Here is a 19,761-nt window from a genome sequence, read left to right on the forward strand (position 1 = left end):
GTACGTGTGTATTTGTCTATGTGTGTGTGTGTCTATGTGGGTCTGTGTGTGTCTATGTATGTGTGTGTGTGTGTGTGTCTATGTGTGTCTGTGTGTGTCTATGTGTGTGTGTGTGTGTGTGTGTCTATGTGTCTCTACGTGTGTGTGTGGGTGTGTGATGATTTCTGATCCACTCACCTTAACCCAGCTTTGGTTTGGAGTCACCACAGAGTTGAGGTCGCGAAGGCGAAATGTAGAAGCCGAGGCAACTTTGCAAAGAGTCCCCCCCCCGTCTGCAGATCCATCCAATTTATACTGGTTCCCACTCATTGGGATTGGCCCCAAATATTTACGTCAGATATTCAGTAAATAATTAAAAGTGGGAATTTTTGGAGCCATCGCCTTCTTCCTGGTAGCTGATGCAAATTCTCCAACACACCCTCCGCTCCACGTAACAGCGACCCTCCTCCAGAGATTCTGAAGACTGTCTCTGTCTCCGCACAGAAGCACCTGTCAATGAGTTAGTCCGGTGAAACTCCGCGCTGCAGGTAAGCCAGCAAGTCTTCCACAAGTCCGCCGGTGGAGTGAACAGGATTCACACCCAGCGCGTAATCTGGGACCGGGGATTCGGGGGGCAGAACAGTACTGCCAATAGTTGTGTGGGAGGGAACCGCAGATGCTGGTTTAAACCTAAGATAGACACAAAAAGCTGGAGTAACTCAGCGGGACAGGCAGCATCTCTGGAGAGAAGGAATGGGTGATGTTTCTGGTCGAGACCCTTCTTCGGACTGCAATCTACGGACCCTTCCCCGTGACTTTCAGTCTGACCCCAAATATCACCCATTCCTTCTCTCCAGAGATGCTGCCTGTCCCGCTGAGTTACTGTAGATTGTTGTCTGCGTATAAATCGATCGTTTTCTTATATGTACTTCATACAAAATGCTGGAGTAACTCAGCGGGTCAGGCAGCATCTCTGGAGAGAGGGAATGGGTGACGTTTCGGGTCGAGACCCTTCTTCAGACTGACCCGAAACGTCACCCATTCCTTCTCTCCTGAGATGCTGCCTGACCCGCTGAGTTACTCCAGCATTTTGTGAAACCATCGATTTGTACCAGCATCTGTAGTTATTTTCCTATACTGCATTCAAGGTACGCGGGTCATTTAATGGGGGAGGGGGAGGGGGAGGAGGGGGGAGTTATAATAAAGTTATCAGTAAAGTTACAGAGAAGGTATAAGGATTCAAAAATCTCTCAAGATGATCACAGGTGCCAAAGATACAAGGAACTGCAGATGCTGACTCACCAAAGAAGATATAAATTGCTGGAGTTACTCAGCGGGTGGAGCCGCATACGTGTAGGGGATGGGGAGGAATCTTGAGCAAAGTATCAAGTGCTGGAGTGAGTAACTCAGCGGGTCAGATAGCAAAAATATTTCCACATATCCCAGTTTCCTACGCGCTGAAGCATCCGCGCAGACAGACACAAAATGCTGGAGTAACTCAGCGGGACAGGCAGCATCTCTGGAGAGAAGGAATGGGTGATGTTTTGGGTCGAGACCCTTCTTCAGACTGAAAGTCACAGGAACAAGTAGGTTTACTAGGTTAATTCCCGGAATGGCGGGACTATCACATGTTGAAAGACTGGAGCGACGAGACTTGTATACACTGGAATTTAGAAGGATGAGAGGGGATCTTATCGAAACGTATAAGATTATTAAGGGGTTGGACACGTTAGAGGCAGGAAACATGTTCCCAATGTTGGGGGAGTCCAGAACCAGGGGCCACAGTTTAAGAATAAGGGGTAGGCCATTTAGAACGGAGACGAGGAAAAACTTTTTCAGTCAGAGAGTTGTGAATCTGTGGAATTCTCTGCCTCAGAAGGCAGTGGAGGCCAATTCTCTGAATGCATTCAAGAGAGAGCTAGATAGAGCTCTTAAGGATAGCGGAGTCAGGGGGTAAGGGGAGAAGGCAGGAACGGGGTACTGATTGAGAATGTTCAGCCATGATCACATTGAATGGCGGTGCTGGCTCGAAGGGCCGAATGGCCTCCTCCTGCACCTATTGTCTATTGAACGGGTCGGTAGATTGAAGTCTGAAGAAGGGTCTCGACCCGAAACGTCACCCATTCCTTCTCTCCAGAGATGCTGCCTGAACCGCTGAGTTACTCCAGCATTTTGCATCCACCTTCGTTGTAAACCGGCGTCTGTGGTTCCTTCCCACACAAGGCAGTTGCGTAAACTGATTTCATTCCCCCGCCGGTCGTATCTGCAATGATTAGTTCGAATGCTGCAAAAATAGCTCAAATTATTTTGCTTAAACGTTTGTCGGTTGTCACTGTGCTGGAGATGAGAGGGTTGGGTTGCAGATTGATCTTGCTATGGAGGGTTTCGACCTGGTCCTTCTCTCCAGAGATGCTGCCTGACCCGCTGAGTTACTCCAGCTTTCTGTGCCTAGTTACAATAATCACATCCCCCTGACGATTGGCGTTGGAAGAACATTTCCTTCCAGTCTCAAGAAGGGCTCCGAACCGAAACATCACCCACCCATGTTCTCCAGAGATGCTGCCTAACCCACTGAGTTACTCCAGCACTTTATGTCTTTTGTTTGTGAACCGGCACTTGCCGCTCCTTGTATCTATTTGCTGGCCTTTCATTTCGTTAAGTGCTTGCAAGTTTTTGGTTGGGTTGGATTTTCATATCCAAAGCATAAAACAATAGGTTGGAGACGAGAACCAATAGATCGGGTAGACGCCCAGAGTAGGGGAATCGAGGACGAGAGAACATAGGTTTAAGGTGAAGGGGAAAAGATTTAATAAGAATCTGAGGGGTATCTTTTTCCACACAAAGGGTGGTGGGTGTGTGGAACGAGCTGCCAGAGGAGCTAGTTATCATATCATATCATATCATATATATACAGCCGGAAACACGCCTTTTCGGCCCACCAAGTCCGTGCCGCCCAGCGATTAACACTATCCTACACCCACTAGGGACAATTTTTTTTTTTTTTTTAATAACATTTTTACCCAGCCAATTAGCCTACATACCTGTACGTCTTTGGAGTGTGGGAGGAAACCGAAGATCTCGGAGAAAACCCACGCAGGTCTCCTTACAGTGCAGCACCCGTAGTCAGGATCGAACCTGAGTCCTGCGCTGCATTCGCTGTAAAGCAGCAACTCTACCGCTAGCGCTACCGCTACCGCTACCTAGCTACCTAGTTGAGGCTGGGACTATCCCAACATTTAAGAAACAGTTAGCATTCGCGGAAAGGGTGGACAGGCGACAGGGATGAGAGGAGATCTTATCGAAACGTATAAGATTATTAAGGGGTTGGACACGTTAGAGGCAGGAAACATGTTCCCAATGTTGGGGGAGTCCAGAACCAGGGGCCAGTTTAAGAATAAGGGGTAGGCCATTTAGAACTGAGATGAGGAAAAACGTTTTCAGTCAGAGAGTTGTGAATCTGTGGAATTCTCTGCCTCAGAAGGCAGTGGAGGCCTATTCTCTGAATGCATTCAAGAGAGAGCTAGATAGAGCTCTTAAGGATAGCGGAGTCAGGGGGTATGGGGAGAAGGCAGGAACGGGGTAGTGATTGAGAATGATCAGCCATGATCACATTGAATTGGTGCTGCTGGCTCGAAGGGCCGAATGGCCTCCTCCTGCACCTATTGTCTATTGTCCATTTTCTCCAGAGATGCTGCCTGTCCCGCTGAGTTTCTCCAGCTTTTTGTGTCTATCTTCGGTTTAAACCAGCGCCTGCAGTCTCCTTTTATACACAGTTATTAGCGCGGGTCAGAGTAAGAAAATAACTGCAGATGCTGGTACAAATCGAAGGTATTTATTCACAAAATGCCTTCAGCAGGTCAGGCAGCATCTCAGGAGAGAAGGGATGGGCGACGTTTCGGGTCGAGACCCTTCTTCAGACATCGGTTTAATGAAGTAGATTGCCTTCGCTGTCTGAAATCACTAAAGGCAGGTTAATTGCGATCAACATAACAAAAACTTACCAAAGCGCTTCGCATGAGAATGAGATATAATCACTTACTTTAACTCAATGCAGTCTGTAGAAGGGTCTGGATCCGAACTGCAGATGTTAGAATCTTGCGTTGAGCACAAAGTATTGGGGTATCTCAGCGGGTCAGGCAGCATCTGTGGAGGGAATGGGCCGACGGCGTTTGTGATAAGATCTCTGAACGCGTTTCGATAAGATCTCCTCTCATCTTTGTGTTGTAATCTCAAAACTACTGGAATGTAGCACCTCCAGGCGGTAACTGGAACTTGTACAGATCGGTAATACAGCCCATGGGACTGGAGATTCTCAGCAGGTCGAACAGCATTCGCAGTGAAGGGGTGAGGGGGGGGGGGGGGGAAGGATACAGAAACTGTTTCATAAGGGCTGTAATTCCGACCACTTACAACATTCTTAGAACTTCGGTTTTGCAAAATTTATAAATGTTGTTTTGGTAAATAATGGAGCACTCTTATATCTTTAGTCAGAGGGTGGTGAATCTGTGTGGATTTTTTTTTGTTGACACAGAAGGCTGTGGAGGCCAAGTCAGTGGGCATTTGTAAGGCAGAGATAGGTAGATTCTTGATTAGCACGGGGGTCCCATGACAACTAAACTAAACAATGTTTCAGAAACATTAAAAACAGGTAAATTGATAGGATAGGTTTAGAGGGATATGGGTTAAATGTAGGCAAGTGGGACTCGTGTAGATGGGACATGTTGGCAAGTTGGACTGAAGGCCCCATTTCCATGCTGCATGACTCTATGACTGTAATAGGACGGATGGGAATTCTCTGAGTGATGGCATGGATTTGTTGGGCTGCATGGCCTCTTTCTATATTATGAAAACATAGTTTGCAACCATCTCTTAACAAGGTTTGTTGCTGGGAAGAAAAATATTTTTATTCGCAACTGATTCTCAATAGTCTGGGTTTGGTTTTGTTAAACGATTTGTAACTTGTTATCTCATCAGGACACCCGTGGAACATTTGTAATTGAAACGGAACAATTCAGAAACAGAAGTGAAAGCGTTAGATCTCGTGAAGGACATGTCCATGGCCATCATCTGGACACTGGTAACCTCCGCCTGCTTTCACCTCTCCCATCTTACCCTCGTCAGTAAGTAACAAGGGTTCTTTATCCAGAACATAAGTTACTAAGTTCTAGGAGCAGAATAAGGCCATTCGGCCCATCGACTACGCCATTCAATCATGGCTGATCTATCCCTCCCTCCTAACCCAATTCTCCTGCCTTCTCCCCATAACGCCTGAAGCCTGTACTAGTCAAGAATCTGTCCCTCTTCACCTTAAAAATACCCATTGACTTGGCCTCCACCGTCGGCAATGAATTCCATAGATTCACCACCCTCTGACTAAAGAAATTCCTTCTCGTCTCCTTTCTAAAGGTGCGCCCTTTTACCCTGAGGCTGTGGCCTCTGTTTCTAGACTCTCCCTCTATTGAAAACACCCTCTTGCAAAATAAAAGTTGAATAAGGAGCTACCGAAGTATTGGCGACAATATTGGTAGAAAGTGCAGTGTGTTTTGGAATGGCACCATTTGGCTTTTTAAATCCGCCTGAGGGGCTATGAAGAGGTGCCACAGTCAAGTGCAACCTGGACAATAGGATCTATTATAACTACAAGGCTCACTATGTGGTAACGTGCAAACATTGAGCTCAAAGACACTACATTTCAGAAGCAGTGTTTTAACATCGACACGCATTACCACACTGCAAGATTGACTCACAATGGAGGTTTACTAGGTTAATTCCCGGAATGGCGGGACTGTCATATGTTGAAAGACTGGAGCGACTAGGCTTGTATACACTGGAATTTAGAAGGATGAGAGGAGATCTTATCGAAACGTATAAGATTATTAAGGGGTTGGACACGTTAGAGGCAGGAAACATGTTCCCAATGTTGGGGGAGTCCAGAACAAGGGGCCACAGTTTAAGAATAAGGGGTAGGCCATTTAGAACTGAGATGAGGAGAAACTTTTTCAGTCAGAGAGTTGTGAATCTGTGGAATTCTCTGCCTCAGATGGCAGTGGAGGCCAATTCTCTGAATGCATTTAAGAGAGAGCTATATAGAGCTCTTAAGGATAGCGGAGTCAGGGGGTATGGGGAGAAGGCAGGAACGGGGTACTGATTGAGAATGATCAGCCATGATCACATTGAATGGCGGTGCTGGCTCGAAGGGCCGAATGGCCTCCTCCTGCACCTCTTGTCTATTGTCTATTGTCAATAATGCAAGACCAATTTCTATCCCAATACTAATACCACACCTGGATTAAGCCTCTGAACTGTTTTTTTTAACTTCAATACCATCTGATTATTTAAATAGAGACTCCACAACAGAACAAGTGCTGATTCAACTGAATCACTGTGAAAATAAGTTTTACTTCTACCATTTTTCACCTGTGGATACATAGAACATAAAGCAGGCCAACAGAGGAACAGGCCCTTCGGCCCACAATGTCCGTGCCGAACATAAACTCAAGTGAAACTACCTGCATGTGATCCATATCCCTCCATATCCTTCCATATCCTGCATCTACGTACCTATCTGAAAGGCTGTTAAATGCTACTATCTGAACTGCCTCCACCACCATCCCTAGTCAAGTCAAGTCAAGTCAATTTTATTTGTATAGCACATTTAAAAACAACCCACGTTGACCAAAGTGCTGCACATCTGATTAGGAAAAAAAAAAGAAACATACCGTGGCAGGCAGCCAAACACAACGGCGCGGCCATCTTGAACAAAATGTTTAACTAAAGCAGAATGGTGTCCCGCGGCCGCGCCGCACCGGGCGATGGAAGGCCCCGCGGCCGAGCCGCACCGGGCGCTGTTCAGTCCCGCGGCCGAGCCGCGCCGGGCAATGGAAGGCCCCGCGGAAGAGACCTAAAATTAAAAAAAAAAAAAAAGATTTCCCCCACCCACACCCCCCCCCCACATACCCACCCACCCTCACCACCCCCCCCCACCCCCACCCCCACCCCCTCCCCCACATACACAACCAAAACAAAACACCCCACCACCAACACACAAACAAAAAGGACAAACAGACTGCCAGCGAGAGCAAATACTGGTGGGACTAGTGTAGATGGGGCATGTTGGCCGGTGTGGGCAAAGGTGGGACTAGTGTAGATGGGGCATGTTGGCCGGTGTGGGCAAAGGTGGGACTAGTGTAGATGGGGCATGTTGGCCGGTGTGGGCAAAGGTGGGACTAGTGTAGATGGGGCATGTTGGCCGGTGTGGGCAAAGGTGGGACTAGTGTAGATGGGGCATGTTGGCCGGTGTGGGCAAAGGTGGGACTAGTGTAGATGGGGCATGTTGGCCGGTGTGGGCAAAGGTGGGACTAGTGTAGATGGGGCATGTTGGCCGGTATGGGCAAAGGTGGGACTAGTGTAGATGGGGCATGTTGGCCGGTGTGGGCAAAGGTGGGACTAGTGTAGATGGGGCATGTTGGCCGGTGTGGGCAAAGGTGGGACTAGTGTAGATGGGGCATGTTGGCCGGTGTGGGCAAAGGTGGGACTAGTGCAGATGGGGCATGTTGGCCGGTGTGGGCAAAGGTGGGACTAGTGTAGATGGGGCATGTTGGCCGGTGTGGGCAGGTGGGACTAGTGTAGATGGGGCATGTTGGTCGGTGTGGGCAGGTGGGACTAGTGTAGATGGAACATGTTGGTCGGTGTGGGCAAGTTGGGCCGAGGGGCCTGTTTCGGCGCTGTATTACTGTGTGAAAGGGACACGATATCTTGAGGGGAGAGAGGAACATTCCAGCTAGAATTGGCATGGAAGACGGACTTTTGCCGGAGCTGCTTATTTTCCAAGGAATCTCAATCGACCTGCGGACAAAAGGCTCAGGAACTGAGTCAAGTGCTGAGAGGAAGTGTGTCAGTGCAAGGCCAGGAATTGGGGAGGGGAGGGGCGGGGGGTGGGAAGGGGGCTATCTAAACAGGAAACAACACTGGGAGTGGACAGGCCAGGAATAGTAGAGGGAACTGGCAGGGGGAACTGAGAGTTTCATAGAGTCATAGAGTCGTAGAGCTCAGAAACAGGCCCTTCAGCCCAACTTAACATCATAGAGTCACAGAGTGATACATAGAAACATAGAAAATAGGTGCAGGAGTAGGCCATTCGGCCCTTCGAGCCTGTACGCACCGCCATTCAATATGATCATGGCTGATCATCCAACTCAGTATCCCGTACCTGCCTTCTCTCCATACCCCCTGATCCCTTTAACCACAAGGGCCACATCTAACTCCCTCTTAAATATAGCTAGTAGCACGTTCCAGACACCCATCTCTCCATGTGTCTTCCACCTGCGAAGTAGATTCTGATTTGAATGGCTTATCTTCATGAACAGAGATTATGAATCAATTATTTTTTCATCGTGCATGTTTTAGTCATCTGATCAGTTCACCCGATTAATAACTCTTATTCTCCGTCAGGTGCCCAAAATAATATCAACTGGGAAGTGCAGCGATACGATGGGTGGTTCAATAACCTCGCCGATCACCAACGAGGCTCGGCTGGTAAGAGACCTATTCAATATCTTTAGTGGAGGATGGAACGGCAGATGCTGGTTTAATATGAAGAGAGGCACAAAAATCTGGAGTAACTCAGCGGGTCAGACTGCATCTCTGGAGGAAAGGAATAGGTGACGTTTCGGGTCGAGACCCTTCATCAGGCTGAGAGTCAGGCGAAAGGGAAACGAGGGATATAGACAGTGACGTAGAGAGACATAGATATGGACCCAAAATTAATTATATTAGGATTATCAGAACATACTACAAATTTTACAGTAAGTCAGATACATTTTCTTGATTACAGTCTAATAACTGCGAAAAAACTAATACTTAAATTTTGGAAAAAACCAATAACCCCCACAATTAAAATGTGGACTATGGAAATGACAGAGACCCTGCATTTGGAAAAAATAAGATTTGCCTTAATCGACAAACCTGAGTTATTTTTAAAAATATGGTCTCCATTTATTGAATTTTTAGAAAAGTAAATGGGTTTGGCACAGGACTAAAATAAAAAAATAAAAAATTTAAATAAAAAGTTGAAACTTGAGTTGGGGGTTGGATGTACAGCTGTGGTTTTTGTCTCCCGGATCTACTCCCGTTAATTTTTATTGTTAGATCCTTTTTTTTTTTTAACCCTCTTACTCTCTCTTCCCAAGTTTATAGTTTTATATTTTTATTTTTACTTTCTCTTTTCAAAAATTTAAAAATTGAAGCTATGTAAGAACTTTGTAACAAATGTGTTTTTTTATTTTTATTTCGATTTGTACATATGCTTTTCAAAAAAAAAAAAAGAAAAAAAAAAAAGAAAGGGAAACGAGGGATATAGACAGTGACGTAGAGAGACATAGAACAAATAAATGAAAGACGTGCAGAAAAGTAACGATGATAAAGGAAACAGCTGGGGGCTAGGTGAAAACGAGTTACAGGCAATGAGACTCAACAGTGTTAGTCTAAAACTAATATAACAACAGTTTTTAGTGTTAGCCTCATCTATTGAGGGCGTGCAGTGTAGGTTTACTAGGTTAATTCCCGGAATGGCGGGACTGTCATATGTTGGAAGACTGGAGCGACTAGGCTTGTATACACTGGAATTTAGAAGGATGAGAGGGGATCTCATCGAAACGTATAAGATTATTAAGGGGTTGGACACATTAGAGGCAGGAAACATGTTTCCAATGTTGGGGGAGTCCAGAACCAGGGGCCACAGTTTAAGAATAAGGGGTAGGCCATTTAGAACAGAGATGAGGAAAAACTTTTTCAGTCAGAGAGTTGTGAATCTGTGGAATTCTCTGCCTCAGAGGGCAGTGGAGGCCAATTCTCTGAATACATTCAAGAGAGAGCTAGATAGAGCTCTTAAGGATAGCGGAGTCAGGGGGTATGGGGAGAAGGCAGGAACGGGGTATTGATTGAGAATGATCAGCCATGATCACATTGAATGGCGGTGCTGGCTCGAAGGGCCGAATGGCCTACTCCTGCACCTATTGTCTATTGTCTATTGTCTATTCGTCACCTATTCCTTTCCTCCAGAGATGCTGTCTGACCCGCTGAGTTACTCCAGATTTTTGTGTCTATCTTCATATTAAACCAGCATCTGCAGTTCCATCCTCCACTCATCTATAAAAATCATGTTTTATTTCCTCAGTTTATGTGTTGGCAAACATTTAGATGTGTCACCAATATCAATATCAAGAAGGGTCTCGACCCGAAACGTCACCCATTCCTTCTCTGCTGAGATGCTGCCTGACCTGCTGAGTTACTCCAGCATTTTGTGAAATGAATACCTTCGATTTGTACCAGCATCTGCAGTTATTTTCTTACAATATCAATATCAATGGCACGTCACAAAATCAGCTGAACAGGAAAGGTTTACATCTCCCATTATTAAGCAGAATGGCTTGCTTGTTGTGCAATGGAAACACAAAAAAACCCCAAATGCTGCAATCTTGAGCAAAACCAGCATCTGGGCATCCCATCTGGATCCCTGGGATGGCGGGACTTTCATATGAAGAAAGACTGGATAGACTAGGCTTGTACTCGCTGGAATTTAGAAGACTGAGGGGGGATCTTATAGAAACATATAAAATTCTTAAGGGGTTGGAGAGGCTAGATGCGGGAAGATTGTTCCCGATGTTGGGGGAGTCCAGAACCAGGGGTCATAGCTTAAGGATAAGGGGGAAGTCTTTTAGGACCGAGATGAGAAAACATTTCTTCACACAGAGAGTGGTGAGTCTGTGGAATTCTCTGCCACAGAAGGTAGTTGAGGCCAGTTCATTGGCTATATTTAAGAGGGAGTTAGATGTGGCCCTTGTGGCTAAAGGGATCAGGGGGTATGGAGAGAAGGCAGGTACAGGTTACTGAGCTGGATGATCAGCCATGGCGGTGCAGGCTCGAAGGGCCGAATGGCCTACTCCCGCACCTATCTTCTATGTTTCTATGTTTCTAAAACAGGAGGAACTCAGTGAAGAGAGGTCCCAAATGGCTATGATCATATCTATCACAGATGTTGCCTGACCCGTTTAGTTCTCTTCACTTGATCCTGAAACTCTCAAGTGCAGAACCACCTGTATTCAGAATGTGTATGGGATGATGTTAGTGGGGGGTGGGGGGGAGGGGAGCGGCTTCACTTCCTCTTCGTCCACCCTGGGTACTTCTACGGAACTGGCAACATTTGCAGCAAAGCGTCAACTAGGGCACTCTGAAGCACCAATTGCCACTTTTGACTGTTGTAGTCGGCGTACGAAAGACGCACAACAAACAGGCTGCAATCATTCATTAACACCTGCCTCAGGAGAATACTAAACACCTGGAGGGGAGACAAAGTAAGCAATGCGGACCTGTGGAAACGAACAAGCCATTGACCTACAAATTCGAGAGAAAATGGAGTTGGGTTGGACACGCCCTCAGAAAACCTGCCACAAACATCGCTAACACGCAGTCCCCCATTGCCAGTGTTGCAGTGATAATGTTTTAGGTGCCCGAGCTGTCACTGGTGCCGGGGCGGCCACTGTTAAAATTCCCCGCTGTTTAGTTTGGCTTTTTTTCGGAGCGGCGTTCCGGTGAGTTCCGGCAGCCCTGCATCCCTGCCCATTGCCACGATTATCTTTACTGCGCGTTTTTCTATAACACTAGGCTTCTTCTGAACACAACTATCACATTAGAGCAGAACCACCTGTGTTCAGAATTCGACTCACATTATTCATGATATTACTACAAGATATCCCCAAACTTACAATCTATCTCACACTTTGTTTAATCTCCACCTTGCTGTAGTTGTGACACCCTATTCCTCAATCTGTCTATCCCCTCATTTCCCCTTCATGTTGTACACATGCAGGAGCCAGAAGGTCATACTGCGTGGAAACAGGCCCATCGGCCCAACTTGCCCACACCGACCAACATGTCCCATCTACACTAATCCCACCTGCCTGCATTTGGCCCATATCCCTCTAAATCCATCCTATCAATGTACCTGCCTAATTGCTTAAATGTTGCGATAGTCCCTGCCTCAACTACTGCCTCTGGCAGCTCGTTCCATAAACCCAACACCCTTTGTATGAAAAAGTTACTCCTCAAATTCCTATTTAATCTTTCCCCCTTCACCTTAAACCTATGCCCACTAATTATCGATTTCCCTACTCTGGGCAAGAGACTCTGTACATCTACCCGAACAATTTCTCTCATGATTTTACACACCTCTAAGATCATCCCTCAACCTCCTGCGCTCCAGGGAATAGAGTCCTTACCTGCTCAACCTCTCCCTATAGCTCAGACCCTCGGGTCCTGGCAACTTCCTTGTAAAATCTTCTCTGCGCCTCTTCCAACTGGACAACATCTTTCTTAATACATGGTGCCCAGAACTGAAGTCAATACTCTAAAATGTGGCCTCACCAACATCTTAAATAACTGCAACATGACCTCCCTACTTCTATACTCTGATATGATTTGCCTGAACAGGAAACAAAACAACGATTCTCACTGTATCTCGGAAAACGTGACAAGAATAAACCAGTACCAATATCAAAACATTATTATCACATTATTCAAAATGTTCTGCACATTATTATTCTTAGTATTCATAATGTGACTCACATTATTACTTAATGTAAGAAAATAACTGCAGATGCTGGTACAAATCGAAGGTATTTATTCACAAAGTGCTGGAGTAACTCAGCAGGTCAGGCAGCATCTCAGGAGAGAAGGAATGGGTGAGGTTTCGGGTCGAGACCCTTCTTCAGACATCAGTCTGAAGAAGGGTCTCGACCCGAAACGTCACCCATTCCTTCTCTACTGAGATGCTGCAAGACCTGCTGAGTTACTCCAGCACTTTGTAAATAAACACATTATTAATTATATCATTCGAAGCATTACTCCTTCAAGGGTCAACAGTCAAGAGTGTTTTAGTTTAGTTTAGTTTAGAGTTACAGCGCAGAAACAGGCCCTTCGGCCCACCGGGTCCATGCCGACCAGTGATCCCCGCAAATTAACACTATCCTACACCCACTCGAGACAATTTTTTTAACATTTACCAAGCTAATTAACCTACAAACCTGTACGTCTTCGGAGAGTGGGAGGAAACCGAAGATCTCGGAGAAAACCCACGCAGGTCACGGGGAGAACATAGAAACATAGAAACATAGAAAATAGGTGCAGGAGTAGGCCATTCGGCCCTTTGAGCCTGCACCGCCATTCAATATGATCATAGCTGATCATCCAACTCAGTATCCCGTACCTGCCTTCTCTCCATACCCCCTAATCCCTTTAGCCACAAGGGCCACATCTAACTCCCTCTTAAATATAGCCAATGAACTGGCCTCAACTACCTTCTGTGGCAGAGAATTCCACAGATTCACCACTCTGTGTGAAAAAAAACATTCTCATCTCGGTCCTAAAAGACTTCCCCCTTATCCTTAAACTGTGACCCCTTGTTCTGGACTTCCCCAGCATCGGGAACAATCTTCCCGCATCTAGCCTGTCCAACCCCTTAAGAATTTTGTAAGTTTCTATAAGATCCCCCCTCAATCTTCTAAATTCCAGCGAGTACAAGCCGAACGTACAAACTCCGTACAGACAGCACCCGTAGTCGGGATCGAACCCGGGTCTCCGGCGCTACATTCGCTGTAAGGCAGCAACTCTACCGCTGCGCCACCGCGACCACTCATATGTTATATTGTCATATGCCCTGACACAGAACAATGAATGAAATGCTTACTTGTTTTCCGTGATCAATGCCTAAAGATATGTTTGGTTTTCAGGTTCCCCATTCATGCGTCTATTGCCTGCCAGATATGCCGATGGTGTTTATCAAGCTTTGAAAGAGCCGGAGGTGCCAAATGCCCGAATCATCAGCAATATAATCGCCAATGGATCTTCGGGATTGCCGTCTCTTAAGAATAGCACTGTGTTGAGTGTTTTCTTCGGTAAGGAACCTATACCACAACTCTGTAAGAAAATAACTGCAGATGCTGGTACAAATCGAAGGTACTTATTTCACAAAATGCTGGAGTAACTCAGCAGGTCAGGCAGCATCTCAGGAGAGAAGGAATGGGTGACGTTTCGGGTCGAGACCCTTCTTCAGACTGAAGAAGGGTCTCGACCCGAAACGTCACCCATTCCTTCTCTCCTGAGATGCTGCCTGACCTGCTGAGTTACTCCAGCATTTTGTGAAATAAATACCACAACTCTAATGATTTCAGGTCAGCGGAAAAAAAAAGCATTTACGTTATAAGTGGCAGCAATACCCTTACAGGAATATTTATTATGTTTGTACATTTGCTGACCAGAGGAAATCTTCCCCTCACATTGAATATATTCCTTCTTGTTGATGTCCCTGATATGCATGTTCTGACTTAATAACAGCTCAGAGGCACAGTGGTAGAGTAGCTACCACCAGAGACCGACGTTCGATCCTGACTAGAGGTGTGGAGTTTATACGTTCTCCCCGTGACCTGCGTGGGGTTTTCTCCGGGTGCTCCGGTTTCCTCCCACATTTCCGAAGATGTGCAGGTTTGTAGGTTAATTGCCTTCTGCAAATTGTCCCGAGTGTGCAGGGAGTGGATGAGAAAGTATGATGGCATTGGACTATTTCTTCACAAAATGCTGGAGTAACTCAGCAGGTCAGGCAGCATCTCGGGAGAGAAGGAATGGGTGACGTTTCGGGTCGAGACCCTTCTTCAGACTGATGTCGGGGGTGGGACAAAGGAAGGATATAGGTGGAGACAGGAAGATAGAGGGAGATCTGGGAAGGAGGAGGGAAAGGGAGGGACAGGGAGAACTAGGCATTGGACTAGTGGGAACAGGTGATCGATGGTTGGCGTGGACTCGGTGGACCGAAGGTTCTGTCCCAATGCCGTGTCTCGAAACTCTAAGCTGACTCCACTTTCTGTGCGTGAAGGAAGTCCACATATTGGGCAAAAGTAGGTGTGGACCATGAGAAAGTCCAGAGGGGTAGAAGTCATCTTTGGTTGCCATCACTAATCCCTTGTAGTTGACGTTTCAGGTAAAGATCCTTCAGTCTTAAAAAGGGTCTCGACCCGAAACGTCACCTATTCCTTTTCTCCAGTCTGACCCACTGAGTTACTCCTGCTTTTAGTAAATATCTTCAGTTTAAACCAGCATCTGCAGTTCCTTCTTAAACATGATAACAATCAAGCCATCCAGAGTGTACAGGTGCATGATAAAGGGAATAACGTTTTTAGTTCAGAGAAACAGCGCGGAAACAGGCCCTTTCGGCCCACCGGGTCCGCGCCGACCAGCGATCCCCGCACATTAACACTATCCCATACCCATTAGGGACAATATTTTTACATTTACCAAGCCAATTAACCTACAAACCTGTACGTCCTTGGAATGTGCGAGGAAACCAGGGCACCTGGAGTCAACCCCACACAGGTCTTGGGGAAAAGGGTTGGGTTGAACTAATCTGACTGAACTACCATTCACCATCCAACTCATATTGCCCCATCCAAGTGCAGAGGTCAGAGGTCACCCGAAGGTCAGAGATCGGCGCTCCTGACATCCCACTGCATCCCAACGGACCGATGCAAAAATATCAAGTAAAATATTTAGGAGAGGCATCTTTCTGGAGCAAATGTTGGGAATGAGGGATTTGTCACTACTGAAGCAACCATTCACTGTTGTGTTTTTAATGAGAGGTGACAGGGTTAAGCTACTATTTAGTTTAGAGATACAGCATGGAAACAGGCCCTTCAGCCCACCGAGTCCGCACTGACCAGCGATCCCCGCACACTAACGCTATCCTACGCACACTAGGGACAATTTACATTTATACCAAGCCAATTAACCTACAAACCTGCACGTCTTTGGAGCGTGGGAAGAAACCGAAGATCTCAGAGAAAGCCCACACGGGTCACGGGGAGAACGTACAAACTCCGTACAGACGGCGCCCGTAGTTGGGATCGAACCCGGGACTCCGGCGCTGTAAGGCAGCAGCTCTACCGCTGCGCCACCGTGGCCGCGACTGACTTCTTTTCCACGCTTGCGCAGGATATCATGTGTTGAGTGAGATTCTGGACACGAGGCATCCAGCATGCCCACCGGAGTTCCTCGATGTCCAGATCCCAGCTGGCGACTCGGTCTTTGATCCCAACGGAACACAAAGTGTGAGGTTACAGTTTCGGCGGAAAGGATGGGACAAACATTCGGGACACAGCCCCAACAACCCAAGGCTACAGGTAACAGGGGATGTGGGGGGGGGGGGGGGGGGGGGGGGTGACACACTGGCGCACCTGGTAGAGAACGCCAGAGACCCAAGCTCCATCCAGACCTCTTTTTTTTTAAATATAAAAGTTTTATTCCAAAGAAAAACATACAAACATACAAAGCAAAATGTGATCGAACAAAAGCCGCCTGCATCGGCAGTTTACAAAATGAACAATTATCACATTAAAATCCTGCCGTCTCTGTCAACAATACATTCAACCCCCCCGCGGCGACCAGCGTTCACGGAAGGCCTCCAGCGTCCCCGTGGGCACCGCGTGTTCCCTCTCCAGGGACACGCGGGCACGGACGTAAGCCCGGAACAGGGGTACGCAGCCGACCTCTGTGAGGCCGTCGACTGCCCGCTGCCTGGACCCACAGATGGCCATCTTGGCCAGGCCCAGGAGCCGACCGACAGGGAGACCCCCTCCTCCCTCCTGACCCTCCCCCCTCTGTACCGGGTGCCCAAAAATTAAAAGCGTAGGGCTAAAATGGAGCCAGAACTTGGGGAGCAGCCCCTTCAGATACTGGAACAGGGGCTGCAACCTCACGCACTCTGTATACAACCGGTACACGGTCTCCTCCTCGCCGCAGAAGTGACAGGCGGCAGACGAGACCGTGAACCGGCTCAAGTACCTGTTACAGGCCACAGCCTTATGCAACACTCTCCACCCCAGGTCCCTTGATGTAAAGCGGGAGGACCCCCTTATAGAGAGATCCAACCAGACCTCGGGTGCTGTCTGTGCGGAGTTTGTACGTTCTCCCTGTGACCTGCGCGGGCTCCAATTTCCTCCCACATTCCAGAGATGCGCTGGTTTAAATCGAAGGCAGACCCAAAATGCCGGAGTAACTCAGCGGGTCAGGCAGCACCTCTGGAGAAAAGGAACGGGTGACCTTTCGGGTCGACACCCTTCTTCACACCTGACCCCAAAAGAGTAAAGGGAAATCAAGAACCAGGGAACCAGTCTGAAGAAGGTCATTGTGGGCTCCACCTTTCCTGAGTCGTTGTTGTACCTTCCCATACCTCTAATTTCCCCCTCCCTGACTCTCAGTCTGATGAAGGGTCTCGACCTGAAACATCACCCATTCCTTCTCTCCAGAGATGCTGCCTGACCCGTTGAGTTGCTCCAGCATTGTGCGTCCATCGACGTCAAAGAACGTCTAGGGTGGGGGTGGGACAGAGAGAGGGGGAATGCAAGGGTTACTTGAAATTAGAGAATCTTCCATTATATATGGATATGTATTTCCATTCATCGAGGGCAATGAGAATATGACCGAGATTTTGCTCAAGGTGTCCATTGTTGACTTCACCGTTGAAATATGCAGTTCTTCGAAACCTAACGCATGTATCGTAGAGTCATGAACTTATTACCTTAGAGTCATAGAGTGACACAGTGTGGAAACAGGCCCTTTGGCCCAACTTGCCCACACCGGCCAACATGTCCCAGCTACACTAGTCCCACCTGGGACTATCCCTTCAAACCTGTCCTATCCATGTACCTGTCTAACTGCTTCTTTAATGTTGGGATAGTCCCAGCCTCAACTACCTCCTCTGGCAGCTTGTTCCATGCACCCACCACCCTTTATGTGAAAACGTTACTGCTCAGATTCCTATTAAATCTTTCCCCCTTCACCTTAAACCTATGTCCTCTGGTCCTCGATTCACTTACTCTGGGCAAGAGACTCTGTGCGTCTCCCCGATCTATTCCTCTCATGATTTTACGCACCTCTATAAGATCACCCCTCACCCTCCTGCCCTCTAAGGAGAATAACATGGCAAAGAATCCTGCACCCTACTTTAGATTAGTTTAGAGATAAGGCGCGGAAACAGGCCCTTTGGCCCACCGAGTCCACGCCGACCAGCGATCCCCACACATTAACACAAGCCTAAACACACTAGGGACAATTTACACTTATACCAATTAATCAAACCCAAGCCAATTAACCTACAAACCTGTACGTCTTTAGAGCGTGGGAGGAAACTGAAGATCTCGGAGCAAACCCATGTGGTCACGGGGAAAACGTACAAACTCTGTACAGGCAGCACCCGTAGTGGGGATTGAACCCGGGTCTCTGACACTGCAAGCGCTGTAAGGCAGCAACTCTACCGCTGCTCCCTACTACTGAAGTTCTGAGCCAAACTGGGGCCTCCTGCAATGTTACCAAGCCACAAGTATGAGCCTGGGGGAAACTTGACACACAAACCAGCCCGAAAAAACTTTCACTTCAAAACGGCCGCACCCTCCCCAGCTTTGCCATCTGTCAAAGCCGACAAGGATTCAAAATATCGCTGACATTCAAAAGCATTCAGAAACTATGAATGATGAAACAACTAAATCTACTCTCAAAAAACCCTTTTTAGAAATTGCATAAACATTTGAAAAATTCAAAGATTTAATAGGAATCCGAGGGGTAACTTTTTCACACCAAGGGTGGTGGGTGTATGGATAATTAGGGATAGTCAACATAGACACAAAATGCTGGAGTGATAGGCAATAGACAATGGACAATGGACAATAGACAATAGGTGCAGGAGTAGGCCATTCGGCCCTTCGAGCCAGCACCACCATTAGACAATAGACAATAGGTGCAGGAGTAGGCCATTCGGCCCATCGAGCCAGCACCGCCATTCGCTGTGGTCATGATTGATCATTCACAATCAGTACCCCGTTCCTGCCTTCTCCCCACACCCCCCCTGACTTCCGCTATCTTTAAGAGCTCTAAGAGGCTTGTATACACTGGAATTTAGAAGGATGAGAGGAGATCTTATCGAAACGTATAAGATTATTAAAGGGTTGGACACGTTAGAGGCAGGAAACATGTTCCCAATGTTGGGGGAGTCCAGAACAAGGGGCCACAGTTTAAGAATAAGGGTAGGCCATTTAGAACTGAGATGAGGAAAAAACTTTTTCAGTCAGAGAGTTGTGAATCTGTGGAATTCTCTGCCTCAGAAGGCAGTGGAGGCCAATTCTCTGAATGCATTCAAGAGAGCTGGATAGAGCTCTTAGGATAGCGGAGTCAGGGGGTATGGGAAGAAGGCAGAACGGGTACTGATTGAGAATGATCAGCCATGATCACATTGAATAGTGGTGCTGGCTCGAGAGGGCCGAATGCCTCCTCCTGCACCTATTGTCTATTTCTATCTAACTCTTCCAGGAAATTGGCCTCAGTGGACATTGCCAGCATCACTCTGGAGAAGAATGGTGACGTTCAGGTCGAACCCCCCCTCTTCCTCCACATTTCAACAGCTTAGGATGTTCAGTGCCTGATAACACCACAGGATTGACTGAGGCTCGTGTCTTTCTTTTTCTCCAGTCAATGAGTTACGGCGTGATCGACGCAGCTCCATTTACGGATCCTCTCACTCCTGTTCATGAACTGCGGAGTTTCTCGACGGCCGCTGCCTCCGGCTCTGATCCCCGACTTCCCAAGCCTAGCGGCGGTAAAACTGGATGGATGTGAATCACCCCTACCCTTTCCACTGTGACACAGGCTACACGCTTTTACGGTACTTCTTAACCTTGAACTTCAGTT

General features: G+C 47.3%; 2 protein-coding genes across 2 annotated transcripts in view; one reads left to right on the top strand and one right to left on the bottom strand.

Annotated features, from left to right (window-relative positions):
* duoxa (dual oxidase maturation factor) overlaps nt 1-253 on the bottom strand; it is a 20,699-nt gene extending 20,446 nt beyond the window's left edge. The window contains exon 1 of the mRNA XM_078429863.1: nt 178-253. The gene's annotated coding sequence lies outside the window, so the exon portion shown is untranslated. The remainder of the gene's footprint in view (nt 1-177) is intronic.
* Nucleotides 254-5,029: 4,776 nt separating this feature from the next.
* Nucleotides 5,030-19,689, top strand: LOC144610864 (dual oxidase 2-like). The gene is made up of 5 exons (XM_078429832.1): nt 5,030-5,099; nt 8,398-8,514; nt 13,764-13,928; nt 16,015-16,202; nt 19,543-19,689. Exons 1-5 carry the CDS (start codon nt 5,030-5,032, stop codon nt 19,687-19,689), a joined length of 687 nt encoding a protein of 228 aa, XP_078285958.1.
* Nucleotides 19,690-19,761: the final 72 nt, after the last annotated feature.

Source organism: Rhinoraja longicauda, chromosome 38, assembly GCF_053455715.1.
Source record: "Rhinoraja longicauda isolate Sanriku21f chromosome 38, sRhiLon1.1, whole genome shotgun sequence".
Taxonomy (NCBI): domain Eukaryota; kingdom Metazoa; phylum Chordata; class Chondrichthyes; order Rajiformes; family Arhynchobatidae; genus Rhinoraja; species Rhinoraja longicauda.

Bases quoted from the DNA above. Each gene is read 5' to 3' on its own strand.
- LOC144610864 (XM_078429832.1), top strand. From the start codon at position 5,030: ATGTCCATGGCCATCATCTGGACACTGGTAACCTCCGCCTGCTTTCAC. The intron at 13,929-16,014 runs GTAAGGAACCTA...ACGCTTGCGCAG, and splicing joins TGTGTTGAGTGTTTTCTTCG to GATATCATGTGTTGAGTGAG. The intron at 16,203-19,542 runs GTAACAGGGGAT...CTTTTTCTCCAG, and splicing joins CCAACAACCCAAGGCTACAG to TCAATGAGTTACGGCGTGAT.